This window comes from Colias croceus, chromosome Z, assembly GCF_905220415.1.
Source record: "Colias croceus chromosome Z, ilColCroc2.1".
Classification (NCBI taxonomy): domain Eukaryota; kingdom Metazoa; phylum Arthropoda; class Insecta; order Lepidoptera; family Pieridae; genus Colias; species Colias croceus.
This window is the reverse complement of record NC_059568.1, coordinates 4,838,374-4,859,831: the sequence shown is the minus strand read 5'-3', so window position 1 is coordinate 4,859,831 and position 21,458 is coordinate 4,838,374. Positions and strand designations below refer to the sequence as shown.

Sequence of the window (21,458 nt, the reverse complement as noted above, 5' to 3'; positions counted from 1 at the left end):
TTGCGGGGACAAAAGTTGCTCTTGTTACGCTAGTTCTAAAAATTCATTAATTTATGTATGGTTTTTTTATTTCATGTAATTGTTAATGTTAATTTCTTTATTTCATTTATGCTGGGTATGCCAGAGCCGTGCTCAATATCACGGGATATTTTTAGCACATTTACAGTTCAAATGCAAATAAAATATAACCAAAATTGACCAAAAAATATCACAATTTTGAAATGACAATAGCGTTTAAATGAAGCTTTTGCAATTAAGACAGCAAGTGGTCTTTTTAAAAAAATAAATGTATACCAATGCTTATTTATTCCGGCTCAAAACCTGGATTAGTGTTGTTGAAATTATCACTCGACATTATACGACGTTTGGAGCATGTCCAAAGCCTATTTTGGCGGAAGAGTATCGTTGTATGTCTATCATGGAAAACAGTATTATCAGAATTATATTTTACATCTATTAGACTGCCAGCGGCTGTCGCACTGTTTCATTTTGACATTCGATAATACATTCAAATCTTCGTCAATGTCCCTATTTACTGCTTCACTGATCTTCTATTTTCCGGACTTAATATCCTATCCGATCGATCCTATTTACTATAAATTATATTGAATATGGATATGTTCTAGATGAATAGTTTCAGTGTATTTCAACTGATTTCAGATTAGCTGTTAAGCGCGATTGACATGCTAACATCCGACGATATCCACAGACTCATATTCTGTATGTATTAGAGAAACTATCGGCAAGCAGCATGCATATTTCAATCTCAAACGTAAAATGATATCCCATTTCACACTAATCGTATTCGCCCTAAATGACGTTGTTTGACAAGGCTGCGTTTACAGAGTTGCGCACATTTTAACATGATAAACACCGAAATGTACACATCCGTATAAACATCATAAATTTCCCCTAATAATTACTGGAATACCACAATGATTTTCGCGCTATTAATTAGTGGAAAATACGTTTATCTTAATGAGTTTAACGTTAGTATACGGTGAATGTGCCAATTGTTTCAATGTTGTATCTTTACAATTCCTTTATATGTCGTATAATTTCGAGAATAAGGGTAGTAAGTGTAGAAGTCTTGTCCACGTAAAATTTTCTGGTTGCGAACAAACACACGTGATCATCTTTCATACAAATTGTAAATCTCTTATCTAAGATTCGCTCTATCTCCTCTGTGTATATTAACATTCACCGGTGTAAGTCCGACTAAAGTATGAACAATTAATTAAAAACAGTTTCTGATTTACCAATTTGGTGATTGTCGACAAAAATCGGTACGTCTTAACATAGACTTACCTATATATTCGGATGTGCACAATATCATATATTTAAACATAACTTGCTGATTATCATGATTTCTAAAAACATAAGTGTTTGATAAAGTATTTTACTAGTAGTCTTATTAACTTAGCCAGTGTAAATAAATTGCATTTTCTATTGCTATAAATAAATTTTCCTCTAAAACAATAGGGATTATTTCATAGAAGATATTAAAATGTTATTACAATTCTTCTTCCTACGCAGAAAATTGCAGCTAATATACAATGTTTTATATTAAAAATAAACAATGAAGAGGCGGCTATTACACTTTTTATTTTCTTGCGCTTATGATGCAATAACAGGCATTTATTAATTTTCTTGAATAGCGTTTAGTTTATTTATATTGCAAGTAAACAAAATCTGTTAATAATATTGGATTGGTTTAAATTTAATTGAGACGTATTGAAGATGTTACTATACTTTATTAACGAGTTAAATGTAGGTGCCTGTTCTTTATCTTATTCCAGTTTCTTTTATAATTAGGGAATAGCACACGAAGTTTCATCTCAAAATTATCTAATGATTATCTATTTTTTTGTGAAAACTTAATAAAATGATACAATCAAATGTACTCTATGTATTTCATACAAAGCGTACATTTGTTTATATCTTGCAAATTAAATTTTCAAATTACGCCTAAAACTAATAGGTATGCCATTAACAACAGAAAAAACCTGTTAGAACTGTTACAAACGATATAATATATACTCTTACACCAATCACTGTACTCAATAAAATTCAACACAAGAATGTCGGCTCCATCATACTACACCAATAAAATACGTCACAGAAATAATTAAAAGTCCCCCAGTATCGTACGAACTTGATTGCAGTGGAATTATAAAATTAAGCAATACGTACGTCGGTATTTCATTCAAGAACATACACATTTTTGTAGAATTCCTACTAAGTTGTCTAATAACACTAGCATTGGAGTTCTTCATTACTCGCTATCGTGACTGGAATTTTTCATCTGTATGTCGTACGGAGTTAGCTGTAAATTAATCTTCTACTTTCGTTTTGTGACCGCTGATAACTTTCTAGAGGGTGGCTTATTTACGGTTTAAGACATTTATTTCTCAAAAAGATTACATTTGAATCACTTACAGAGAAATAATAATAAAAATTATAAACATGTTTGCTCGCTTATACGTAGTAAGTAGTTTGTTAACACAAATAGAATTACACAATTGAATACAACAAGAAATAACAAAAAAATGGGCGGTAATTTTTATAAACATAATTTCAGACTACCCCAAACGACATTCTAAAGATATAAGGCTTGTGTTCTAGGTAAAGATATGCTATTTTCATGAGATATAAAATTAGTTTCATTTTTGTTAACACTTTGTTTTTACTAAATATATAATATGTATTTTAATAGTAAAAGTATAATTTATGGGTTTTATTTATGTTTATTATTTATATAATATTTATTTATTTTTTACTATAATATTTAGTTTAAAAGATGTTTCTTTAGCAATTTCTTGAAATTAGTTATCGATTTGGCGTCTTTAATATTTTTAGGCAATTTATTATACAATTGAACTCCTTCGAATAAGATACTCTTTTTCCCGTAACTTGTCCTGGTACAGGGCAGGGCTATATTGTTTGCGCGCCGAGTCATACGGTTGGTGTGTTGGATATTGGTGGAAAAGTTAATTAGAGAATGAACATTTTTAGTCAAGATTTTTTTTATTAACATACATATATAAAATTGGTAAGTTTGAGCCAGATTCATGAGCCGAGTTTTTTTGTATATGAGGGACGTGGGTGTTCGAGATTTATATTGAAACTAGCTTTCCGCCCGCGGCTTCGCCCGCGTTTTCAAAGAAAAACCCGCATAGCTCCCGTTCCCGTGGGATTTCAGGGATAAAACCTAGCCTATGTTACTCGTGGATAATGTAGCTTTCGAATGGTGAAAGAATTTTTCAAATCTGCCAAGTAGTTTCGGAGCCTATTCAATTCATACAAACAAACAAACAAACAAAAAATCAAACCTTTCCTCTTTATAATATTTGTATAGATAAAGTTTTTATAATTTTATTTTGTGTTATTTGCAATTTTTTCAAATTTGTTGCTGATCCTGAACCCCAAACCTCGATTAGATAGTCAATATGCGACTTGACTAGGCTATTATAAATTGAATACCGCACTTTTTGTGGTAGACAACGAGCAATAGGTCGTAGCACGCCTATCAACGAAGTAAGTTTTTTACGTACTTTTTCGATGTGGGCTTTCCACGTGAGTTGTTTATCGAGAAGGAGACCGAGATATTTTTCTTCGTTTACTTTTTTTATCGTTTCTCCGTTTATGGACAATGGATTGTAGGAGCCTATTTTCTTATTTTTTGCGGTAAAAATGATGTAATTGGTTTTGGAGGCGTTTATCGTCAGTAAATTTGATTGAAACCATTTGTTTAATATGTTAAGATCTTTTTGGGCTTGATTTACTACAATATCAATAGAATTACCATAGTAGAACAAGCATGTGTCGTCAGCATAAAGAGTAATATCTCCGGTTAATCCTATTTCGTGAACGTTATTAATATAGATAAGGAAAAATAGGGGGCCCAAAAGGGAGCCTTGAGGCACGCCACAGCTAATAGGTCTTTTTTTGCTATAGTGATCATTAATTTTTACGACTTGATACCGATTTTTAAGGTATGATCTAAATATGTCATAAGCTACTCCGGTTATTCCCGCATTTCTTAATTTCAGTAGTAAAATTTCGTGGCTTACTGTATCGAAAGCCTTCTTAAGATCGACGAATACTCCAAGAGCTACCTTTCTACGGTCTATGTTGAGTCTGACATTAGTGATAAGATCCACCGTTGCTGCAATAGTATTAGATTTTTCTCTGAATCCGTATTGTTTATTAAAGAAAAATTTAGTAGACGTGAGAAAACCGTTTAAACGAGAGTGCAAAATTTTTTCATATATTTTTGACAAAGCTGGTAGTACTGATATTGGTCGGTAATTACTGGGATCTAGTTTAGAGCCAGATTTATGAATGGGAATTACTGAGGCTACTTTGAGGGAGTCCGGAAAATAACCTTCTCTTAGGCATTTATTTATTATTTTCACCAAGTTATTCGCTAATAAATCTTTTAAATTTTTTATTACCCGAATACTTATTCCATCCACACCTATAGCAGTATTTTTACGGAGTCTATTTATTATTTTTAAAACTTCATTTTCATTTGTTGGTTCTATTTTAGACAAGTTATTTGCAGAATTTGAGGGGCTTTTAAGTATTGTTTTAATGTTTCTATGAAATTCTTTAGGAATGTCGTTGGCTAGTTGAATGCCTACGGTGAAAAAATAATCGTTAAAATATTCACAAATTTCATTGACGTTAGTTATTTGCCCAGAGTTAGTTGAAAGTTTCGTAATCACCGAATCTTTAACCTTATTATTACATAATTTATAAATCAACTGCCACATTTTTGCAGGATCACTCTGACAATTGCTAAAACTTTTAATATAGAATTGACGTTTCGCCGATTGAATTTTGCTGAATACGAGATTTCTTTGTTTAACAAAAACTTCTTTCAGTCGTTCGTCACCAGGAGTTTGTTTCAGGTTGTACCACAGTTGGTTTCTGTGATTTATACTCTCAATCAGATCTTTATTTATCCAGTCTTTACTTGGTGGGTTTAAAATTTTTGTTTTTGTTATTTTATTATTGTTGATAGCGGCTGTCAGAGCCGTTTCAAATTGCTTGTAATCAAGGAATTCTTCTTTCGAAAATATGTTTTTTATAGTTTCATATAAGCTTGTGTAATTGATTGATTGGTATTGAACTCGTTTTAAAGCCTCTCGTTTGTGTCTATTCAACTCCAAATATATTTGTTTATGGTCAGAAAGTGAAGATTCAATAATAGAAAGCTGAAAGGTGTCATTGTGTAGATTAGTAAGAACATGATCCAGGATGGACTTTGAAGATGACATATCTCGCGTACAGTATTCAATACTGATTTTATTTAATATTTTCAAATTATTTTCTTTTGATATTAGTTTGTATTCTTTTATTGATTGGTCGTTGCTCAGTAAATTTAGGTTAAAATCACCAAATAAAATTACATGTTTTCTTTTCGTTAGATGTTGACTGAAATTTTCAAGAAATTTTTGAGTGTTTGCTGCTGGCTGTTTGTATATAACTCCAATATCTAGGGAAAGTGAGTTCAGATGTACCCATAGAAAATGATTACCATCTTCAAACTGTTCCTCAAGAAATTCATGTTTTATGCTATCATGGATATAAATAGAGACTCCTCCTCCTCTCAGTTTAGTTCTGTAATTATAGTAGTGCGTATATCCGGGTAATTGTAATCTTTTCGCCTGGTCTTCATCCTTAATCCATGTCTCCGTCAGCACTATCAAATGAACAACAGCTTGGAAAGATTCCACAATACATCTTAATTCATCTATTTTACCTGTTTTTACTATACTTCTGACATTGGCGTAAAGAAACTTTATGGATTTGGTGCGAACTATAATGTCGTCGTAATTTTGACAGAGTTTGTATGTGATGTTATTATTTTTAATCTCGGAATTTACTGAATTATCAATCGTGTTTAGTTTTTTGGAAAGTTTTTTAAAATTGTGGGTATTCCTTTAATATATTTGATGATTAGATTTTTTTCTCCATTTTCTGTACGCAATCGCAGTTCTTCTTGCACATTTATCATATATTGTTTCTGGATTGGTGCCTGGTCCCAATAGAGTTTAATTTTACCATCTTTAATTATTGATTTTTTTATCAGTATAGATTTTGCAATCTCTTGTGAAGAAAAACAGACCTTTATAGGACGTAGTTTATTTACATCAAATTTTCCTAGGCGAAAGATTTTTACTGGTTCAGGACACTGTGGATTTATTTGAGATATAATTTTCATCACTTCGCATCTATCAAGCTCTTTCTTCTTCTGCAAATCTTCCATCTTTGATTCCGTAATTCCAACAATTATTATGTTTTTACTGCGTTCCAATCTATCTTGTACTTCATTTATAATGTTAGTCGAAGAAGCCATTAAATTTGAACCTTCTGTATTTATGGATGACGATTGAAAATTTTGTAGAAGACGAACGTCATTTTCCAATTTAGTTACTTTCTGTTGGGTATCACCCACATTACTCGTTAAATTCTCTATTTGGATTTTCAGGTATTGGTTTTCAAGAGCTAGTCCGTCTGTTGTCGTTTTGATATCTGTGAGTTGGTCTTTAATAGATGAAATATCATTTTTAATTGACTGAATACTATCTGTTTGCAATTTGCCAAAGTTATTCAATATATCAAGCATTTCCATTTTAAAATCTTTAAATTGAGATGCAAATTCATCTTCAGGCATTTTTCTCTTTCGGATTGATACATTTTTTTGTTCATATTCTGCTTCTTTAAAATTAGATAAATTTGGCTGAGAGCTGCTACCCGCGATACTCAAGGTACTTTTTGGTGAACGTAAAATACTCATTTTTGTAGAATTCAGTAAACTTAGGATAACGCAAAATATAGCACACGATATTAATTATCGCTTCGCTTTGCGGTATGCGCTGAGCTTTACTGCGGTGATGTATCGCACGGAGACAGCAAGACAAAGAAAGATGCAGTTTACGCAGTCCGTCTTGCTCACTACACTTATATTTTTGTTCACAGTTCGTTGACGGAAATTACACCATATTCTATTTGATTAAGATTTTAAATGGCTTGACACTTTTTTATTAAATTATAAGATTCACGTAAACACGTCCGTACTCAACGCGAGTCAGCGAGCGCAAAAAACTATTTCAAAAATTTCAAAAATTATTTCAAATTATTTCCAATATAGCCAGTGTTTTATCGTATTTTATTTATACGTAATATATTTTGTCTTTATGCTACGGTGATGAATTTCGTCAATGATAGTTATTGTAACAAACTTTTATTATTAATTATTTTATGACCATGCAAGTTTTTATCATTCTTAATATCAAACTAATTTGGATAAAAATGTACGAAATAATTATTATAAACATATAAAACCAAAATGTATGAGAGGTTATTTTCAAAGACGAGTCGTAGGAAGCCTACTAAATCGTCACTATGGTAAAACGAAAGACGCGGACTCAATCCTGATATTATCTATTATTTAAGAATTTTCCCATTTATAAATAAACATTCCCTTTGTTCCCTTAAACAGAAATGCATAATATTTATTTATATTTATTTATTTAGCCCTTATAGTATGGGAAAATTAATTTATTCAGATCGAATAATTCGTGTAGTTTTGAAAGTTGCTACAGTTATTCCTAAAGATGTCCAGACGAATATACTAAAAGCCCCCGAGGGAGGGACACAAGCCGGCGGCGGGGGAGGGGGGGAAAGGTCTCTTTTTCAAGGTTTTTGCTTGTAACTCGAAATTTTTTTCATAATATCTCTTTAGTGACTTCTACATTAATTATCTACATTAAATTTCCTATAAATTACGTCTCAACATTTTTACTGTACGATCAATACTTTAGGAGATACAGAGTATTAAAGGTAAGAAAAATAAGAAACAACATAGTTTTACAAATTTTAATTATAAAAAGAAATAACATCTTTTTTTGCACGAGTATGCCGACTTATTAGTCAAATTGTGTTTCATCTTCGTCATCTTTATCACTAACATCGATAGGGGGTCCATTAGTACAAGCTCCTAGGCAGCCGTTACAGATAAGACTACACATAATGCCCGCTTTTCGGCAACTGCATTTTCCGGAACATCCACTTTTACATCGGCAATAAATTGAATTTAACAACGCTTCAGGAGCAGGAGGATCCAAGGTCGTGATTGGTTCTAAGTATCCATCGACTCTTCGCTCCCAACCCCATATTTCAGGAGGCAGTTGGTTCCCAAGCCACTCCTGTACTTGATGGAATACTCTGTAGGCGTGATATTTTGCTGACCCTTTGGTAGGGGGGAGGGAAGAAAGATCCGGTTTGGGCTTGGTACAAGATTTCAGAAAAACTGTGAATCGATGTCTGTTGATCTCAGACTGAGTACAGGGCGCTCGGTATACTGCAAGAAACATTTTTTCTCCGGCTTCTGCTATAACCTCCTGAGTTGACGTTGGGTCATAAAATACAGTTGCTGTTTCCTTTAGTGACGGCTTTTGATTAAAAATCTTGATAATTGATGTTTTTCCCTTCCTGTAAATAGCTGAGGTTGTATCACACCTTTATCTTTGTAGCGAGACTTATCTATCATCTTAGTCAAGTCAAGTACATATAACGATGTTGTTTCTTATTTTTATCACCTTAAGTACTATGTATCTCCTAAAGTATTGATCGTACGGTAAAAATGTTTAGACGTAATTTATAGGCAATTTAATGTTAATAATTAATGTAGAAGTCACTAAACAGATATTATGAATAATTTTCGAGTTACAAGTCAAAACCTTGAAAAAGAGACCTTTCCCCCCCTCCCCCACCGCAGGCTTGTGTCCCTCCCTCGAGGGCTTTTAGTATATTCATCGGGACACCTTTAGGAATAACTGTAGTAACTTTCAAAACTACACGAATTATTCGATCTGATCGACGATTCTGAATCTAATTTGCTGTGGCTATTATTATTCCATGACATTTCAACACAAATTACAATAAAGTACACTTAAGCAGATAATATTAATATTAATAATGTAATTCGGATAAATGTCCTGGCCCCTTTCGGGTATAGGCCTCCTCCAACTGTCCCCATTTCTTCCTGTTGCCAGCTGCCTTCATCCAGTCTCTTCCTGTCAATTGCAGGATATCATCAACCCAGCGAGCCTTTGGTCTGCCCTTCTTCCGCTTGGCTCCTGGACCTATCCACTTCGTTACCCTTTTTTGCATAATATATGATAAACTAATTTTTTTTATTCTATACAGGTGTTATCTTCGATATCGGGCACGGACTACGCGGTGAGCCTCCGACCCGACTACCACCGAGCGATCATGGATACCATCCGACATTACGGCTGGTCCAACATCATTTATATCTACGATTCGCATGATGGTAAGTACTTTTTTATGTTTCATTGTAATAAAGGTTTATATATTAACTTTAAATAAAGATGGAAGATAAGGCTGATGATATTTTACTTGAGTGACTTATATTTGTGTTTTCTATACATATTTGGAAGTGTAGGTATATAATAATATGTATATTATATTGTTGTAACATAGAATTATGAAAATTTGTTCACTGAAAAGTACTTACAGGTGAAAACATAATTATGTACGCATTGAAAATTTTACCTCAATATAAACTTTATCAAATATTTGCAAATTAAACACAAGTAATGAACATCCTAATTAACATATTGAATTATAATTTATGATTGATTAAGAAATCCCTTTCAATCAAATGGAATTCTACAATCAGCCAATAATGTTATCCCCAGTTTAACACATACATTGAACATTGCAATCAATAGTTACCGTTGTCTGTCTAAATAATCGAATTAGTTACGATTACAGATGTATCGCTATTATTTAATCCCCTCCGGGAATTTGCATTTAGAATTAAATAGCTTGATTAATGAAAGCATTGTATTTAATATGACATATTAATTTTAAAAGTGAAGTCCCGTGACCCCTAGTGGGATAAGGGGCATTAAGCATACATCTATTTCACTGATCCATTTTTCATTAGGGATAAGAAGGTGAACAGCTTTCTGTGTCCTGCTAGACCGAGCCAATTTTTTTTGTCGTCTCCACCGGGAATCGAACCCAGGACCTCTCGATACTACGTTCACGTGTCAACCGTGGTTGGAAGGAAGCGGTCAAATTGAATTTTAAAAGTCATTGCTAAATACAGTGTCAATCAAACTGATATATTAATGGAGAAAAGTTTTTGAAGAAAGATTGATGTTCTGTATGGATCATTAACCCAAGTACTGTTATTACTGTGTTTATCAAAATATTTTTGAGAACACAATATTTTATATACGATAGTTATGTTGAAGACATTTCATTCATCAAGGAGATATGTAAACGAAAGACCGCTCTACCGATGACGCGATTAAGTCCTATTCAAAAAGTACAAAATCTTTTCGGTGTACCATGTAATGTACGGTTTAAATAAACAGAGTTACCAGATCAAAAATTCTTGAAGCATTGATTGAAGTTATTCTCAAAAGATTATAAATATATGTTTTATTTCATCTTAAAACGTCAACACAACTTAACTTATTCAATAAAATTAAAAACATTATTGAGTCTTCAGATTCCCTTGAAATGAAACATTGAGAGCAAACATGGAAATTGTATAATGAAGATGTTTTCAAGATTGTTAAGGTATTGCATAGATATGAATACAGATAATATTCTGTACAAACATCCTGTATCTTATCGAGAATATCGAAAATATGCTATGATAAATTAATATGATTTGTTCACAACCTCGTACGCCGTTTAGCGATATCAACTTCTATATATTATAAAAAAATAAAATATACGGATCCCACGATATATTTATTAAGAGCTGTATTTAGAGTAATTGAGTTTTCCTTTTAATCCAAATTTTTCTAATCCTAACTCCGAAAGTAGCCTAAGTTACTCTTTATTTCACCGGCTATCTGTCAAGTCCCGTCACAATTGGTGCATCCGTTCCAGAGATAAGCCGGACAGACGAACAAAATTTGTGAATATTACTATTTGTTAAAAAGTGGTTATTTTAAAATTACAGACAGATACTCCAATTTTATTATTACTATAGATAACGTATGGAGGAACCTTAATAGTCAATTAGCTTGTACGCGGCGCCCTAATTAGGGTGTATGCATTTTATATGTACTCTAATGCGATGTGCATATCCCCATACCGTGTGCGATACCGCGAAGAAACATTATCAAGCGCTAATGGGACGCTAGTTTCAAACAATGACATACCGACTTAGCTGTAATATGTTTACAGGATTGTACATCGTGACGTAATAGAGAATCGAGACTTTAACTTAGGCACAGAATACTTAATAGTAACTAATGGCTTAGCTATCACTCTATCATTGCATTCCGATTAAAAGCACTATAAATATGTCTAAATAATATATACTAGCGTTTTTTTAATTGATTTTCTAACCGTCTTAGATCTATCCACGATAGTACTTACCACTCTGTATAAGAATGAGGGCCTGTGTGTTATCTTCCACGATTAAAATAATTAGATTAGTAAAATGTACGTAATAGACCTGTCTTACCTTCTGCTAGGTAATGCAATTGTTATTTTTCTCTATACTTTTTATTCATGTGACATTTCGAGTTCAAGGATAACATAGCATTGAGAACGTGACTAGTATTTGAAAAGGAAACAAAAATAGAACAATATTTATCACAAGTACTGCAACAATGTAACAACAATGCAATTGCAAAGCATTGTTGTACTATAGGTTCGTTAAAATGTTTAATATACTGTATTCATTCCGTGTATAGGTTACTTTGGTGCAAAGCATTCCAGTTATTAACTCTGCCAGTATTGATACCGAATAAATACCAAACGAAAATTAATTGTAACAATCCCTTTGACATAACATTTGTCATACCACCAAATTATGGATCTGGATTATTATCCGTCCTAATTGAATGTGCCGCATGTATTTACGAGTTTCCTGTAACATTCGCACGTTGCAATTTGTGAGGGGAACATGCGGCACGGTGATATTATGTTTTATACATCACACGCTCCACTTAAGTCGCGTATCGAACGAGATGAAATATTTTCACCGTCTCGATTCACTGGGACGTGTCAATATATATTTTGCTGACCTATCGTAAATCAGCTACATTGCCAATTTATGTTTTCATGCCCTTGGCTGGATTTAATGTCGTCTCGATTTCATGTTTCAATATTCACTGTGTCAGATTACGGGACACATGTGCAGTATTAGACAAAACCCACCCTGGCTTACAAAAGTCGTAACTAGAATTTCATATGCGTAGACGTCTCGGAGTATAAAAGTTAGACGACTAGAAACAGTTTAAAGAATCGTGTAGTCATATAAAAATAACTGCGTTAAAAACAACCGACTTCAAAAACGGAAAAGTAAGAAATAAAAAAGATTTGATATTATTAATTACTACATATTATTTTTATGTGCTATTTACTAAAAAGGTTTGATGTCGGTGCATGGGTTTAATACTAAGTGCTTAGTGTTTGGCACCGACTTCAAACCTATTTAATAAATAGCACATAAAAATAATATGTAGTAATTAATAATATCAAATCTTTTTTATTTCTTACTTTTCCGTTTTTGAAGTCGGTTGTTTTTAACGCAGTTATTTTTATTTAATACTTTTTAGTGTATTTTTCAACACGAATCAAACGAGCCCAAACTCGATAAAGTTGAGTCAATATATTACTGAGTTCCTATGGCCACCTTCCGATTCCATCATCAGATCAGCTCCATGTCATGATAATGTTTCATCGCTATCCAATTTACATTCGTATACAAAATTTCAGCTCAATCGGTTACCGGGAAGTGAATCAAAGTTACTTGCTACATTGAAATTAAGTCATCGAGTACAGACAAAAATGCTCATAAAATAAAAACTACTAGGCCTAGCCGAATAAAATTTTTATGGGACCAATTCGACACCATCCCGCATCGAACAAAAAAAGAATCACGTAAATCGGTTCAGAAAACTCAGAGTAATCGGTGTACATACATAAAAAAAAAAAAAAAAAAAAAAAATATACCGGCCGAATTGATAACCTCCTCCTTTTTTTTGAAGTCGGTTAAAAATGTAGTTTATCTCTATTGTAGCTCAAATTGTGTGTTCTTTTGTCATAAATTACGTTTTAAACGTACAAGATGAAGGTTCTTAATAAATCTATATATTTTTTTAATCTGGAAGAATCCAAACATTAAGCTGGTTACATTATGATATACAACTGAATAAAGCCTTTCTATTTACAGTTCATACAAAATAAACTAGATTGATCTATGCCTATCTATACTGTTGAAGTTATAATTTAGTCCACGTTTATTTCTTCGTAAAATCGTATGCAAAATCGATTATAAAGAAACTATAAAACTTTTGCACATGTTAAAAGTGAGACTAGAACTAATTTAGCAGTTTGTAAAGGTTTTTGTTTACGTAGGTACATATTATACGAACTATTACAAACTATGAATTGACTTTTAAAAGGTAGTCTGGATTGTAATGTTTGCTTTATTTATAATCATTAACATCGATTGCACTTTTTAAAAGTGTTCTTGCGAAGTTCCGTTCCTTTATAGATGATGAATAAAAAAGCTTTCGTAGTTATAACTTTTTCTACAATTCGTGCCATTTAGAAAATAAACAAATTCAATTATTGTGTTCATGTGTGTGTGTGTGTGTGTGTATTTTGTGTATCTACCTATAGAATTGTTCTTTCTTACAATTGTTGTTTCATATTTTGAAATAAAGTAAGAGCTATAATCTTCTTTAATATATATAAATCTCGTGTCACAATGTTTGTCCTCAATGGACTCCTAAACCACTTAACCGATTGTAATCAAATTCGCACACCATGTGCAGTTCGATCCAACTTGAGAGATAGGATAGGTTTTATCCCGGAAATCCCTTGGGAACGGGAACTATGTCGATTTTTCTTTGAAAACGCGGGCGAAGCCGCGGGCGGAAAGCTAGTAACTCAATAAAAAATAGTTCAATATATAAAATATATAAAATATTAGACAAATAATAAAAAACCGGCCAAGTGCGAGTCGGGCTCGCGCACAAAGGGTTCCGTAGCAGCAAATATAATAAATTACAGTTAAATCAACCTATCTCAAAAACTATAAGAGATACTTTGATCAAACCAAAAATCGTTGAAAGAGTTAATTAGCATGCATCACCTCTATTTTTTTTAGAATTTTATACCCCGTAGTTATAAAAATAGAGGGGGGGGGACATACTTTTTACGACTTTGAGAGCTGATATCTCAAAAACCGTTCACTTTAAGAAAAATGTTTTTTAGAAAACTTTATATCATTTTAAAAGACCTTTCCATTGATACCCCACACGGGTATGTACATCGAAAAAAAAAATTTCATCCCTCAGTTACATGTATGGGGGGCCCCACCCCCAATTCTTTTTTTTACTATTTAGTGTCATATTTTTGTAGCGGTTCATACAACACATATTCCCATCAAATTTCATCACTGTAGTACTTATAGTTTCCGAGTAAATCGGCTGTGACAGACGGACAGACGGACAGACGGACAGACGGACATGACGAAACTATAAGGGTTCCGTTTTTGCCATTTTGGCTACGGAACCCTAAAAATGACAGCAACTGCATATGTTATGATATTGAATAACATAATTTCATTTCACGTAGGACAATCAACAATAATTCGGCCAATAAATTTTACGGGAAAATTTACTAGCAGCATAAAACATGGGCTTCTATTTGTTGAAAGAACGAAGTCTCCATATTTTTCAACAAATATAAAAGAGTGATACAATGTCTCAAAGTTAAACTATTACAGTAATCTATACTTATCTATATGTACTAATATTATAGAGCTGAAGAGTTTTTTTAACGCGCTAATCTAAGGAACTACGATTCCGATTTTAAAATTATTTCGGTGTTAGATAGCCCATTTACCGAAGAAGGCTATAAGCTAATTAACATCACACTAAGACCAACAGGAGCGGAGCAATGCGGGTGAAACCGCGGAGCACAGCTAGTCGTATATTAAGTCTGTATGCTTAATAAACTATCCAGAACGGATCTCCATTAAACCTTTAATTTCTAAATAAACGTTCAAACCCAGGAAATACTAAAACATATTAAATGCGGTTATTGTAAGCCATTAGATACAAAAAGGTTTACCGAAGACTTTTAACGGGAATCTTGTTATAGCGGAGTAAATTTCGTTTATGTCACAATCAGAGAATCACCTACTATTGAAGAGCATTTTGTGAACACTAGGTACAGCTCGTTTACATATAAACGTTCTTTGTTCTCTATTGTGTGTTTGTGGAATGTGGATTTTTGGTGTGTGAAATGGATATGAAGATTTTATGGAATGTTAAAATTCCTTATAAACTCCTCTACTCCTACTTCTCATTAAATCACATAACGATATTGTTATTTGCAATAAGTGAAATAGAATAGATTTATTCATTTAATTGATTATTTAAAACTAGCTTCCGCCCGCGACTCCGTCCGCGCGGATGTCGGTCTTTGCGTGGATGGTTTATTTCTCCATTTTGAGTAACTCGGACAATGACATCTTATAAATATCTATTGGACCCAAATACGGCTAGGTCTATAATAATACGCAACGTGTGTTCGCGGTACCTACTACAGAACAACGTCTATGGATAACTGAAAAATTGAGATTAATTTTTTTTCTACGTATTTTTCCAGGATAAAAAGTATCCTATTTTACGCCCAGGATAATAAGGTATAATTATACCAAGTTTCATCGAAATCGAACCGGTAGTTTTCACGTGATGTCTTCACATACAGACAGACAGACAGACAGACAGACAGACAGACAGACAAAAAAATTTTTAATCACATATTTGGGTTTGGTATCGATCCAGTAACACCCCCTGCTAGTTATTTTTTCAATATTTTCAATGTACAGAATTGACCCTTCTACAGATTTATTATATGTATAGATATAGATTAACTTAAGATATATTTTTCAAAGCGTAGTCTTACGACTTTTTAACTTTTTTTATTAAACAAACACTATGTCTTTAATTTTGAAATTTACATAGATAATTAAACGGAGTTTCATTTCGAACTTACATCAGTAATATAATATAAAATACATAATATAAAATCATTATATAGACTATAGAGATTACCAAAAAACATTTTATAATTAATATGTGTTATAACCAACAACAACATTCGGTTTTTCGGTATACTTATATTATGTATATTTATGGCCTAAAACAGAAAAAAGTTATAACCTTAGTATTACAGTCGTTACTCGTTACTATGGGAGTCACGTGAATAAAAATGGAGAAAGTATAAAAATGTGCGTCAAAACATTTGGAAATAATGATGTAAATACAAAGGCTTTTTATGGCCGAACTCGAGGGTCACCTGTAAGGAAGTATGTTGAAAACAAATGGAAGAGAGATTTCGCCATATTTAATACTAGCTTTCCGCCCGCGGCTTCGCCCACGTTTTCAAAGAAAAACCCATTCCCGTAGGATTTCCGGGATAAAACCTACCCTATGTCCTTTCTCGGGTATCAAAATATCTCTGTACCAAATTTCATGCAAATTGATTCAGTAGTTAAGGCGTGATTGAGTAACAGACAGACAGACAGAGTTACTTTCGCATTTATAATATTAGTATGGATATTTGATAATAAAAGAAACATCTTGAATGCCTTTAAATTTTGTTTTTTTTTAGTGCTATTTACGGTTTATACATTATGATGATTTAATATAATTATTTTTAATGCTCGCAGATATTTATCATTTGAATTTGTCATTGATTTGTTCATAAAAATCTAATCGATTGATGAATAATAATATCACATATCGATCAATTAATCTGCTAAAATTACTTATGTGTATGTATCATAGCACAGTGATCAGAAAAACAGACATCTAGACGAAGGACTATATTATATATGCAATGGCCTTGCATAAATAATTAAATATAATATTGCAGGATTTTCTCTGCAGTAAAGCGATTTTCAAAAGTCTATTTCTATACTAAGGAGTTCTCCCAGAGAAGTCCCATGTATATTTTATTGGTATTTTTGTTTATGTTTTAAATACACTATTATTGCTCTTTATAATAATATCGACGTCTATTGAAGTGAAACTTCATTAGGCGCGTTGAGAGTAAAATTTCAAGGTCATGTCATGGAATAAGACGATGATTTTGGTATCTTTATATTTTGCCAAAGAAGTTTCACTTCTGACACGTGTATGTAAACTAAATTTAGTTTATGTTTAGACACGATAAATCCAACATCTTGTGTAAACTCTAAATTATAACGCAAACTTTGAATAGAAGACAATTTATAGTAAACAAATAATTTAGACACATGTTAGTTTCCATCACGTTGGTCTAATACAATAATTGTTAGTATTAGTTACATGCTAAAAGGGATGTAGACCTAAATTACTCAACTGAATATTGTAATGACTAGCTTTATACACGTTATACAATAATGATAATATGTGTTTTTTTTTTTAATAATGACATTGAAACACATTTCAGAAAGACTATGTGGCGAATCTAAATTATACAGGGTTTAATCGTTAAGTGTACACAAGCGATTATTCCGTCACTATTGCAGATATCAAAAAACTTTAAACTGATATCGAAAGTACTTAACCTAATGAGTAAAATGGCCATAACAAATTTTTAAAAATAAAACGAGAAATATCCAAATTTTTTGATATCTGGAATAGTAAAGGAATAATCGCTTGTGCACACTTAACGATTACACCCTGTATAGAATAGTCTTTTCAATGTTTGCTATGGATCACATATTGCATTAGTTCTTTATCGGAAAAGTACATGTAAAATTCTGATATCTGAAAAACTTACAACTTTAATTACTGAAAGTAGAAAAAATTCCAATCGCAAAAATGTACAAAAGACCCATATCTATTTGAACGGGTGATCGATCAGCGAAACTTCATAAAAAGCAGCTTACGAAATGAATGCTCACCCTATTTTAATAGGTTACTAAGAACTGTAATCACTGAATTTACAAAAGCGGCCGGCAGTCAAATTTTCTTTTAAATCGGAAGCTTATAAGATGTCGAGATTGCGATATCAAGAGCTTAAGCTGCGTTTCCACAAGAGATGTGAGAGGCAAATATATCGTGGGAGGATGTCTAGCTGAAAATGTGTGGGGGTTTCCACCAAAGGTGTGCAAGAAAAATGTGTAATGTGAAAATGCGTTGCGATAATAGGAAATGTCTTCTGCTTAAAATTATAGAACTAACGAACATATCCCTCAAACATATCCCTCGCTTGTTTTATATACACAAAAACATAGCACCACTGAGCCGTTTCTACCAGAGCTGTGTTGATCGAGGCGAGGTAAATGAAGCGATACTATTGGTTCTTTATAAAAACTTCGCTACGCGTCAGCGTCGCACATCTCTGGTGGAATCGCAGCCTAACGGAAATAAAGCTGAGATCAGCCTGCAATCTGAGTAATAAACGGTGTGACCACGCTGCTAGTTTCCATGGGACGGTTATATCTGGCAGTTGCACCTGTTATATAATAACTGAGCTTTCAAGATTGCTATAGCTTTTTATATGTAACATGAACCTATGTTTGTGTTTCCAAAAGGGTACGATGTGCATGAATGTATGAGAACACTTCTTCAAATAATTAAACGAAATCTACGATACGATAAGAAGGATAATGTGAACAATATTATAACATAGTTTTAAATCTTAAAATCTTTGATGGTCTTTTTTATTCTTCTTATTTCAATAGAAATCTCTTGAAAACTGGAATAATATGTTATATTTTTAATTACACTATAGTAAGTCAATTCGTTACAACATAAAAATTCAATTCACTTCAAGTAATTTTGCTACTAATCATTTTACGTAATTATTTTTCTTATTATCCGTTAAAATATTTAAAATATTAACATTTGAATGAACAAAGTACATCTTACACCAATAAATGAACTTAATTCGTAGATAATGTAAACTACGAAAATGAGATTAATTGCAGCTCTTTGCAAAAATGTTAAAACGTAGCTTACATTTTCGTTTCTAGTGCATTCAAACTTTTAGTTTTCAACTGTTAAAGTCGATTACTGTAATTACTGCACTGTAAAACTGTTGTTAAATTTTGTATTCCAATAATTATAATTAAAAATAATTACGATGGCAGTTTCTATATATGAAAAAACATCAAGCACGATTGGAACTCAAAAGCAGTTAATTTTACTAACATGTAACACATTATGGAAGTTATAGTTTAATTTGTTGTCTATGTAGTAATTATGGACATTTCTGATAATGTCCATGTATATCGCACAAGTCAACGAATACTTTTACACCTACTTCCATGTAGTTGCAATTGTCCCACCGCAAATTATTTCGCCCTTAGTAGCTGGTCATTATTCATAATGCGCGGGCATTATGAAAAATACCTCCATTCAGCCTGGGCCAAAACATAAATACTGCAATTGTTACAAAACGCTATTTTCAAGAAACTTGACAAATGCACATTTTAAAATCAGTTTAAAAAATATAAGGTAAACAGGGTCTTACGATTATAGAAATCCTCTTGAAATGTATGAAAACGTGCTTGGTTGCGTGACCGATCGGCTTTCGAGACACAGTTGGCGTCTTGCGAAGACCGACAGAGCACGGATATTGAACATTTAGAAGTACTAAAAACCAACTAAAAGGTTTTAAATGGCCCAATGTGCAATGTCCAATATAGAAACAAGATTAATACGATTGTCAAGATTCTGAATATATGTGATAGTTACATATAATAGTATTAATTGGAAGAACAACAAAACTGAATAAACCTTATTTTAAACAAGCTTTCGCAGGCGGCTTCGCTCAAATAGACAACAGTTCTCTAAGTCAGGCTTTCCCAGAGATACATAGTATTAATTGGGAGAACAGTTGAAAATATAAAAAACTTATTTTAAACAAGCTTTTGACCCGACTTCGCTCAAATAGACACAGTTCTCTAAGTCAGACTTCACCATACTCCGGTTTCAGGACATATTTTAATATTATTTTATTCCTCCGTTCACTACGAACAAACAGAATTAATTTGGTTTAAATAATTATAATATTAAATTTCTTGGCATTATTATCTATTCCCTCCTATTAAGCAGTAATTAAACCCTTGTGATAAATAAGTAATAACTTAATCTGCACAATTTATGAATAACAATTTTGTCTGTAAGTTACTTAAATATATGAAAATAAAATGCTTGAATATTTCAATTTGGTATTAGTCTGGTTCAATCTTAGGAAATCTGACGACACACAAACATTTTCATTCTAATCCTTGAATTCCTTAGCTATTGGGACTTTATAGTGCTTTATACGAGAATTGTTTTGAAACAAATTCAGATAGAGTAACATAATATTAGAATCTGAAATATGAAAAGAAATTCATTTATGATTATACAGTACAACTATCTTATGAACTACCCAGAATTTATATAAAATCGAAGTAATAACTGGATTGTAATGTAATTTATTTAAACGAATAAACACAGGTTAAACCTAGCATCATATACATATATATCGTTCATGATTCAGAAAACCAAATAACTTTTGCCTTTGTGTTTCGCGTATTATTTTTGATGATTGGATATAGAAATACATATCTATATATAAAAAGAAAATGCATCTTAACTTACCTCTTCATTAATTTTGTTATTTTAGAGCTTTTAGTTTAGTTTAGTTTATAGACATAATATTATGATCAATATTGGGAGAAGCCTCTGGCTCCTGAGACACAGTTTAAAACTAGTTCGGGAGCCAAAGGATTCATTATTTAGACCTGTGTAATTATGTCAATAAAGAATTTTTTTTTTTTTTTTTCTACATGCAACTTGTTAAATACCTCTTCTTAAATTAATCGTCTTTTACAATAATCTTGTGTTCATCACAATTTTATGGCATTTAAAATTTAAAGCAGCTTGTTTTTGGAACGACACAAGAGAGCCATATATTTTATTCACACGAAAATACCTTCACGTGGAAACGATTACATATGTATTCATTATTGGCATTAAATGATTACGCTGTGAAATACTAAAGGGCAATTGGTAATATTCATGTGAAGCAATTTATTAGTGTAATTACAAGAAGACTATCTTACATTGTAATTGTGATGTTAATTTTATTATTTCCTACAATGAGTACGTGATTCGGGCTTTGTAGCGATTTTCGATGCAAAACTATAAATATCTATCGGGTATAACTAAAGCTATATTAATTAATCTTTGTATATTTTTAATACAACTAATACACTAGCCAATGTACAACGCAAAGGACTATTAACCATTCAAGATAATATTTGACGCCTTAACAGAATACTGCTAAAGTCGAGAACATATCCTACAATTTAGCTTTAAAGTATGATTGAAAGACTCTTTACATACATAATTAATATTCTATAAATGCTAGTTTACACA

The 21,458-nt window shown here is 32.2% G+C and overlaps 1 protein-coding gene across 1 annotated transcript in view; it reads left to right on the top strand.

The window, feature by feature from the left end:
* Positions 1-21,458, top strand: part of LOC123705280 (glutamate receptor 1-like) — a 152,510-nt gene that overhangs the window by 92,580 nt on the left and 38,472 nt on the right. Inside the window, exon 5 of the mRNA XM_045654000.1 lies at positions 9,223-9,349. Within this exon, the coding sequence (XP_045509956.1) occupies positions 9,223-9,349 (127 nt within the window). The remainder of the gene's footprint in view (positions 1-9,222; positions 9,350-21,458) is intronic.